Source organism: Montipora capricornis, chromosome 3, assembly GCF_036669925.1.
Source record: "Montipora capricornis isolate CH-2021 chromosome 3, ASM3666992v2, whole genome shotgun sequence".
NCBI lineage: Eukaryota > Metazoa > Cnidaria > Anthozoa > Scleractinia > Acroporidae > Montipora > Montipora capricornis.
The window spans coordinates 54,536,259-54,546,258 of record NC_090885.1 but is presented as its reverse complement, the minus strand read 5'-3'; the positions used below and the strand labels follow the sequence as shown (position 1 = coordinate 54,546,258).

Here is a 10,000-nt window from a genome sequence, read left to right as displayed (position 1 = left end):
GCTAATTTTTTTTTTTAAGTTAACGGTGGTAACATGCGGAATAATATACATGTAATGTACATAACGAACCATGAGACAATACCAAACAGAATAGCAGAACGTAAAAATTTTGCATGACAAAGCACAGCCATAGCAATTAAAGAAGACAAAGCTTTCAGCTGGGTGGGAGGGTGGGAAAAATGCAATCTTAAAGAGTGCAACTCAATTCAAGGCACTTGCTTGAAGGGCAAAGCTGAAATGTGGCTGACTAATGGTATGGGGGGGTTTACATAAGGCGAAACAGGTGAGAATCGTGTGATGTTGTGGAAAATTACTGGAAGCTTTGGCAACCGCTTTAACATTGTAAAAGTGAAAGTACTTTGACCTAAACAATGAGCTTTTGACTACTGGACAAGCCTTGATTGCACGGGTGAGGAGAGTAGAGTAGTACACTAGGGACAAGTGAGGAAAAATAGTACTCCCTTAGGGCTCATTAACCGCCGTTACATGTAAGAGCTTAAACTTACAAATAACATGGATTTTTCAACAATGTAACATTTCAGTCAGTTTATCCCAATATCACATGTACAAATATCAGGTATGAGGTGTAAAAATTTCTCATTTAGGATCCTTTCATTCGCTTTGCCAGATTTTAGGTTTGTGTGTTCAAAAGTTTGTTTAATTTGCATCTGGAAGATGTTTATAATAATTATTATTTTTAATTACAACCTCTCCATAGGGGTTATTGCGCATAGCTGTCTTTTGTGGTTTCTAGGTTGATTTGAAGTGCTTCTCTCTCTCTATTATTATAATTATTATTATAATTATTATTATTATTATTATTATTATTATTATTACCAAGGTAGGGCAGTAGGCAAGAGGATGCAACTGAATCCATTGACGGAAAACAAAATTTCACGTGGACCACAGCACATAGGAAACTGGACACATCTATATCATAGGTTTCAGGGGACCATTAACATGGCAAGGGAATTATTCCTGAATAATAACCACTATCTTTTCTGTCAAGATCCATTGAAATAAATGTAGGCTTGACTCTAATCCCTCATGCCCCAACCGTTTCCATTTGGCTTAGTGACCCCGCTTATGAGTCAGTGATGAGTCATATTAATTAGTACTCACCCAGTGGCCTACAGTCTGACTGTAGACTTGAATCCCATTTTGTCATATTGTTACAAGCTTTCTTCCAAAAAAAAAACAAAATTTCCTTTACATTCATGTAGGTCTTTTTAGGGTCCAATTGTTCATGGCATCAAGTTGAACATTAGCCACCGGGTGAGTAAGTAATTTGAGTAATCACCGAGTCATAGGCTCGGTCGCTAAGCCAAATTGAAACGGTTGGGGCACAAGGGATTACTCAGTCAAGCCTATTTCGATGGATCTTGACAGAAAAGATTGCAGTTATGATTCAGGAATAATTCCCTCGCCACATTAATGGTCCCCTACAACCTACAATGCGTGTGTTCTGTCACTATGATAGATCTGCTGTGGTCCACATGAAATTTTGATGCGATTGGAGCCTTTGGAACAAACATACAGCTATTTTCCGTCAATGGATTCGGTCGCTTCCTCTTGCCTTCTATATATACTGCCCTACCTTGGTAAGACGTAATAGAAAGAGAAGCAGCTGGAACAGAAATTCCATGAAATCGCTTCAAATCGACCTGAAAACCACAAATGGAACTACATGTACAAAGGAGTTCAGGTGAGAAAAATTTAGTTTTATCCAAAAATCACTCCTAATTTTGCCTTCCAATTCAATACAATTTTCCCCATACATACCTTTGTATTAATTTTGTTATAATAATTAATATGCAAATTAACAGTAATGCTGATATGACAGGCCTTCTCATATCATACAATGGTGCAATTTCGCACAATCGACCTCAAATCGCATCCGATCGCACAATTCACGAAAAATCGCATGATTCACGAAAGAACACACAACATTCATGAAATAAAACAGAAATCAACAAGTTTCTTAGGAATTCCTGCATAAATACGCCATTTTTAGGATGATTTACCTTGGAAAAAGGCTAAAAAAACCTTCGTCACCTTCGATTTCGTTTACATTTGAAGTTCAAGGCATTATTTTGCATGTCGGGGGCCTGATACGAGTCTCATTCTTAGAGTCACCTATTGGTGTAACACAAACACGCCCTTTTTTCAAATTAGCCAATCTGAATGGCTGATATATACACATCACTAAAATGGTCTATTCACATTGGAAGTATAGTGCAGAAGACCTCTCTCTCTTTTTTTTTATTTATCCCAACTAATGTTGATCAAGATGCATAATTACTGTAACAGTCACTTTGTGTTCAAAATGTCTTTAGGGGAGCAACAAAGTGTTTTTCTTATCCTGAAACCTTATAAAACAAGCTAAAAATTGCTCAGAAAAAAATTTAATTTACATTATTTATCACATAATTGGCCTTTCTAATAGGCGAGTTCACGCTCTTGAGGGCATCATGGGTAATCAGGGAAAGATGAAGAGAAATTCAAAGGTTTGTAAGGAAGTTCAAAACGATGAAAAGTATTCATTTGTTATGCAATTTTGGGTTTTTTTATTTTCCAAAACAGAAGATACACGCTCAAAGGTGCGGCAGAATAAATTTTGAGGGAATGGCTATTGTAGAAATTATTTTATTAAAAAGAGTTTCTGCCATACATTTCCTGTAATTCTAAAGGCAGAAAATTAAAGAGAATGTATGGAGACAAAAAAGCAATATTTTGGAATTCATCTCTGTTGCAAACATGAACTTATTTGTTTGCTTAATTATGAAGAGGAAAGTCTACAAATGTATAAAGTAGAGTGACTCATGTACAGTATGTTTTGCTTTGAATTTCCATACAAACCTTTGAATTTCCCGCCATGTTGCCCTGATTATCCATGATGCAATCAAGAGCATGAACTCATCTATCACTGACATAATCTGCCCTTCAAATTTCACATAATTTGCATTTTTTTCATCGCACCCTAACAGAAGGCCTGATTACAGTGCATGATGTTCAAATTATGTCACACACAAATAGTAGAGCTTGGGCCACCTGTTGTACACATACATGTAACAACTTTCATATTTAAATCACCAATTTGGAAATCACAAATTTCACACACAGATTTGCATCTGCAATTTGCATACATCTGTTTGCAGATTGTCCTCTTTTATAGTGAGTGTTAATTGCCCTGATTCTCAGAGTTCATTTTAGACACTCTAATAACCAAATTTTAATGAAAATATCAGAATTGATGTGACTGTGCCTTGTAATTATGATGTACAGTACATGACTTGTACAATGTACAATCATGTATTGTATAATGATGAGATTATTAGCTTGCCCCTGTTACCGAGAAATAGAATGATACACCTGGATCAACAACCAGATCAACACAGACCTTATTCATAAATGGCGGTCACATTTTTAATTCTTTTGTCCACATGCAAATTAGCCTACCAAACCTCATTTTAGAGCAAGAATTCTTTTCAATTCACTGTAGGGTATCGAGGCTTGGTAGGCTAATTTACACTCCGACAAAAGAATTATAAATTAACCGCCATTATGAATAAGGTCTATATCATGTCAAAATTAAAAATTATTTTTAGCCTAGACCTTCCTCTTCATGTTAAAGGGACTATGGCCAATTTATCTCCGCTGAAGCTTGCACTTAATGTGCAGTATTGACTGACTGCCACAAAATTATTTATTTGCACAGAGCTCAAGGCATGGCACAATTGCTTTTCAGACATCAAGCCAATCACATGTTCTTGCTGCACAGAGAAAAGCTTTCATGTGCCAATGTTTTTCCAATTCATGGAACCTTAGGAAATGAAAGTGATTCAAGACGATAAAAGAAGTCAGGATTTGAAAATTTGGGCTGACATTTTTAAAAAGCTTTGTGACCAACCTAGATAATATGCGTGTTTGATAACATTAGTCCCTTTAAGAGACACTTGTGCTTCAAAATACCACTACTATAAAAATGGTGTTCACAATTTGCAAATGAAGTAATACTGCCTCTCATTTGATTGCAAAAGTTTCATTGTATAAAAAATTAAAACCTGACCTAAGATTTAAATTATTATTATAATATTATTATTATATGCAGAGAAAATTGATTTATGCAACTACCTACAAGTGTCATATATATTAGACATCTATAGTTAAAATAATAATGTTGTCATGGTTACTGTCACTGTGACAGTAATAATATTTACACTTCTGCTCGGCACATGTTACTAAAAGTCTCTATTTTTGACTTGTGCAATGTCAAGTGCCAATGTACAAATTATATCCTTACCTATTACTAATAATAATTACATTGTATTATTGTATAATTATGATACACTGTAGGATACGCCATGTACATTTATATTAAGTTTAAAATTTGTTATAATCACAAACAAGCCGATCAATTTACATGCATCTGTTTTTTTCTTGTGTGTGTACATGTTAAGAAAACTGCACTTTTACAGGTATTTTGAAGTTAACACACCTTTTTACAAATTTAATTTTAGATACAGCTGTAAGACTGTTATTGTACAGTTGTAGGTCTGTACCATGCATGGGACAAAATATTTGTTCCATTAAAAACATGCACACAGACCACAACACTGGGAACTCTATGTGTGCACTGGGTTCTTTGACATGTTATATGAACACAATTAATTTTTGAAGAGTTGTGAGATAGGGCATGTAATAATAATAATAAAATATACGATAAATAAAACAAAAATAATAATAGCAATAACTATTATAAGAATATAAAATTACAAATTAAAAGCTTTCTTAAAAAGACGAGTCTTCAAATGTACTTTAAAAGAGTCAATGTTCCTACAATTTCTAAGGCTAGTTGGCAAAGCATTCCATACTGTTGGTCCAGCATGGGAAAAGACTCGATCACCAAAAGTCTTCCGTGTCACCTTAGGGATTACAAGCAATGTTTCATAATCAGACCACAAGCTGTATCTAGTCCTACATGTACGAATCGCCCTTATCCAGGAGGACTTGAGAGTCTAACCATTAATTTTTGCAGATTAATTTCATTACAAAGGCAGCGTTTTCTCCTCAGTTATTCAAAGACCCTAAGTGATCTGGTCAGATACGAAGTTTTCAACTTATGACCTCCCACACGGCAGGCCAATGCTCAATCAACTGAGGCAACATGTCAACTGATGCTCAAGGTCCAGTTGTTCGAAAGCCGATTAACTTAATCCAGGATTAGCGTAAACATTTGTTTCACGTTTTCAACTTTTTGGTGAAAGTTTCTTTTGCTTATTTTTGTTTTTCAAGATTAACTTCTTCTCATGTAAAGTTTTGCCGAATATCAGCGTTGAACAGCATTTGGGAGTACAGGAATAAACTCCTTGGTTAATTTTTAATCCGGGATTAGTGTTAACCAGCTTTTGAACAACAGGGCCCAGAGCTTTTCAATCATCAAATTCAATTGCACCATGGAAAGCCCTTATTTCAATATTATTATAGATCAAAAACACTATCATAGAAACAACCTTACCAGAAATGAAAGCCCATTTATTTTCTTGAGCAAGAATGGTCGGACGCATTCATGTAGATTTTCCTGAGCAAAAAAAGAAATCAGAAATAATATTCAGACTATAAACTTCACATGCAATCTAAACACTGTTGCAATAAATGATATTTCGTTATCATCATCATCATCAAAGTGTGGCAGTAGCTGTGCACAATATTCGCATTACTATCGATTTCAGTCATCCCTGGACAAGGGCTTTTTTCAGCCCACTTCACGGACTGTTGATTTCAGTCTGCGGTTGAAAAATTCTGATCATGTGATAACAATTTTTGTGGCTCTGCGGCTTTGAAAACACCGACCACGTGGCACCAGTCCTTCGTTCTTCCCACGGCCGAGAAAAGAAAAAAACCTGAAGAAAAGTTTCCACCTGCTTCTTACTTCCTCGGACAAGGCTTTTCCTGGGTTACCTGTAATAGCTTCGGCCGGTTTTACTCACTGTCAACAACGTTTCGCGTTTTTCTCTTTGGAGAGAGCAACAGAAAATAGTGCTACGGGATCAGTATTATTTTTCGAAACCACAAAGCCACAAGAAATGTTATCGTGTGATCAATTATTTTTTTTTGACCGCAGCCTGAAATCAATGGTTCGTGAAATGGGCTGAAAAAAGCCCTTGTCCACGGACATCTGAGATTGATAGTAGCTCAATACCCCATGATTTTTCCTAGTTTTGTAAGGTGGATCTCAGTGTTCCTTGCAACAACCTCCAGATTTGTGGGTTGACTTCTGCCTACATTTGTATTTTCCAGAGGACTAGTTAAGGGTTTGTAGTAAGGTCCTCCACAGTAACTAAGGATATGTATTGATAAGAGAATACATGTACGCAAAAAAAAAAAACAACAGGTTCTTCCCAATGCATTTTAATTAATATTACTAACTTGATGTAACAGTACAGTATGCTTTTCTGCATGCCATTTCACACACCAAATTTCCTCAAGAATGAGATGTTTTTAGAACTTTTTTTAAAGAACCTTTTCAACAGGTTTACAGTACTTACAGCAGCCTGTTGCAGTTGCCTTCCAAAGGGTAATCTGCCAGCATGCTACTAAAAACCAAGCTAGTGACAGGAGCCAATTTTACTATTTTGACAGGGACTGAACAAAAAAGTGCCCCAATGACTTTGAAAAACAATTTCTTCCTGAAGAACCTAATCTTGAGTATATGCCACTTTCCAGTGATGTGCAACAATTTTGATACTTCTTTAACTAAAAATAATGCTATTATTTCCTCAAGGCCATTTAAGAAAAGTTTAGGTTTAGGGTTTAGGGTTTAGGGTTTAGGGTTATTACAGTTTCCATTGCTTAATTGAAATGTATTGATAACAGAAGTCAATAGGATTATTCGCTTGGCCTCATGGGGGAATGTTATGGCCATGCTTTCCGGTTTTGTGATTGTGGCAGCCCGTGTTTTGTAGAGGTAAAGGTGACATTTTGTTTAGTAAATCTGGTGTAATATTAAATGACCTTTCAATAGAAGTTGTTACACTGGCGGCGAGGATTTCCTTCCTTCAGTGCAACAGAAGGTATTTTTGAAGTGATTTGTTGAGAAAATTTAAGTATTTTGTTGGGAAGATGGCGGAGGGTGACACTGCAGGCTTTGCAGCCCGTGACCTTCATTCCAGCGGACCTTTACTTGATGTAGCCAGTTTTCCTCCCTTCAACCCCAAGGATGACCCTAACACTCTTGAAGTCCGATGGAAGTTGTGGAAATGTTCCTTTAATTTGTATTTAGTGGCAAAAGAAATAACACAAGAGGAACAGAAAGCCACACTGTGGTTGCATACTGGAGGTTTGAATTTTCAGGAAATGCTACAGTATTATACTCAACATTCCTGGCTCAAATAATCAACGTTTTACAGTGAGTGTTGAGTTATTGGATAATTTATCATTTTGCACCTCAGTTGAACGTTCCTTTTGAGAAGCATTGGTTCAGTCAAATGAAACAGGCAAAGCCGCATTGGAAGAATCAGTGGATCAGTTTGTTTGTCCTTTGTGTCAAAGAGCAATCTCTTGCAAGTTTGCAAAATACATGTATGGACAAGGCAATGAGGGATCGGCTTACTGAGATGCAGGGATTCCAATCTTCGTCAGAAGTTCCTGGAGAAAGAAAGTGCCTCCCTGATGGACTTACAGGATATAGCTCTTGTGCAGGAAGCACATGGATCAGAATGAGTCATCTAATCAGGTGAATGTGGTTTCATTTAGCAAACGTCGCACCAAACCAAAAGGGTTGGCCCTCGACAAAAGCAGAGGTAAAAAGCCCAGTTCACATTCTAATGGCGTACAAGCACTTACATGTACAGTATGTCCAGAACTGCACGCAATGAGATGCAGGCCCAATTTTGACATCCAACACGAAGTGTCCCTGTAAGTCTAAGCCTTTGTTTCCTACAATGTACATTGTGTGTATTTTTCTTCTTTTTTTTTTTGTTGGGGTCATATCCACTAGATTAGCCACTGCTACTTGGATGATCCCAACTCACTCATTATCCAGATATTTGTACTTACATTTTGCTTTATTCATGTCTTTTGTTGTTTGTAAATCTCAACATTTTTATTCTGTGCTAATTTGTTGTTTTGAGTTGAGTTAAATAAACTATCTGATCTGATCTGAACTAATCTGATCTGCATGGTTCAACTGTATTCTCAAAACTCTATATCAAGTGGGGCTTCCACCAAGTGGAAATGGAGGACGAATAGCACAAGATCACCACATTTTTAACACACCGTAGACTTGTAGCTGATGTTTCGCAAGGTTGTAGATGAATGGCCAATAATCGGCAGATTATTTGATTGTACATGGTTGTGGCATACTGTAAGAGCATTATCAGAATATGCATGTGGTACTCAACCAATTAAGGGAGAAAGGACTGATGCTGAATGGAGACAAATATCAGTTTTGCCTTCCCATATGGACCTAAGTCACCTTTTTTGTCACAATCTAAGCAGCCAAGCTGTCACACCTAATGAGAAGAAAGTGATCGCCATCCTGAATCTCACTAATGTCGAACGAAGATATTCGCTAACAAAAAAGGAGACCCTAGCCCTGGTATGGGTATGTGAAAGATTCAACATTTTATGTGTATGGATGCACATTTGAACTGGAAACCGATCGCAAACCCCTTGAGTGTATCTTCAGGAGACACTTAAAGCCATCTGCTCTGCACATATTAAAATGGTGGGATCTGAGGCTACAAGGATACGACTATAAAGTGGCCTACTGGCCTGGAAAGGCAAACATTGAAGACACTATCAAGAATCAATCAATTTAGAGTCAAAGACACCAGTGGAGAGCCAATGGACTTTGGATATGACTGCCCAGGAGAGCTGGCCGGTGGCTTTGACAGTGAAACAAGTGGAACTGGCTTCTGACAAGGATCCGGAGATAACTAGCCAGAGACATATCACATCCTTAGTGGGGACTGGTCTCATTGTAAGACGTCTGCATACATGTATTAGTGTGTCAAAGAGCAGGTGTGTAAGTCCTGCCACGGATGCTAAGTAGTGGACGAATTTCAGGTGCCACAAGCGATGAAGAGAGCAAACCCTCTACTGGACCTTGGCAGGACATAGCCATACATGTAGATCTGATGGGTATTCTTCCCACAGAAGAAGTCTTCTTGTAGTGGTGGACTACTACAGTCAACTCTACGAAGTTGCAATCATGTGTTAAACTACAGAAGAGAGAGTGGTGGATGCTCTGACACTGACATTTCCCAGAAATGATCATGCTTTCTGGTTTTGTGATTATGGCAGCCCAAGTTTAGTACAATGTAGCAATAAAGTTGACATTTTCTTCAGTTAAATCTGTTGTGTTACGGGACCTTTAACAGGTGTTGTTTCATTTTTTAACATCATAGGATTGTATTGTGTATTTATAACCTGAACCTGCTTTATTTTGAAACATCTGGTTCCAATTTCACCACTTTAAACAGGGTTAGAACGACAGTACTGCAATTTTGATGTATGCTACATTTTAATATATCAATATGTAAATTAAAATAATCAAAGATAAAAAAAAAGGGGTTACAGATACCAAAAATTAAAATATTCATGAGTGCATGTACGATACATCCAAGAAGAATTTAATACATATAAAATCTACTCATTATTAAACATTGAGACGATAATACTGTATGCACGATTACACGACAATTTTAATCTAGTTTAAAATGTTTAACTTTGAATTTCGTTGCGACAACATCTCGGCCTTCTTTCCTACCACAATGAGTTACCGACATACATTCGAAAATATTGATTCAACCTTTCAGTTTGCTGAAGATTCAATCTTCAGCAAAATATAAGGAACTTAGCAAAGTGTCAAAGTGCATGTTAGCTTATTCCAGCTTGACACCAGTACATTTACGTTAATACATGTAGCTTCATTTGTTTCCGAAAAAGGAAAGAAATCAGAGAAAAGGAAACCACCTACCCGCCAAGAGGGGCCGAA

At 37.0% G+C, this 10,000-nt stretch overlaps 1 protein-coding gene across 2 annotated transcripts in view; it reads right to left on the bottom strand.

The window, feature by feature from the left end:
* LOC138043415 (lymphocyte cytosolic protein 2-like) overlaps positions 1-10,000 on the bottom strand; it is a 32,803-nt gene that overhangs the window by 22,187 nt on the left and 616 nt on the right. Inside the window, exons 1-2 of one of the 2 annotated variants that reach the window (XM_068889675.1) lie at positions 9,983-10,000; positions 5,519-5,581 (exon numbers count right to left, since the gene is read on the bottom strand). The exon at positions 9,983-10,000 is cut by the window's right edge and continues 226 nt beyond it. In XM_068889675.1, the coding sequence (XP_068745776.1) occupies positions 5,519-5,581; positions 9,983-10,000 (81 nt within the window). The remainder of the gene's footprint in view (positions 1-5,518; positions 5,582-9,982) is intronic. The other variant, XM_068889674.1, reaches the window with a different exon arrangement.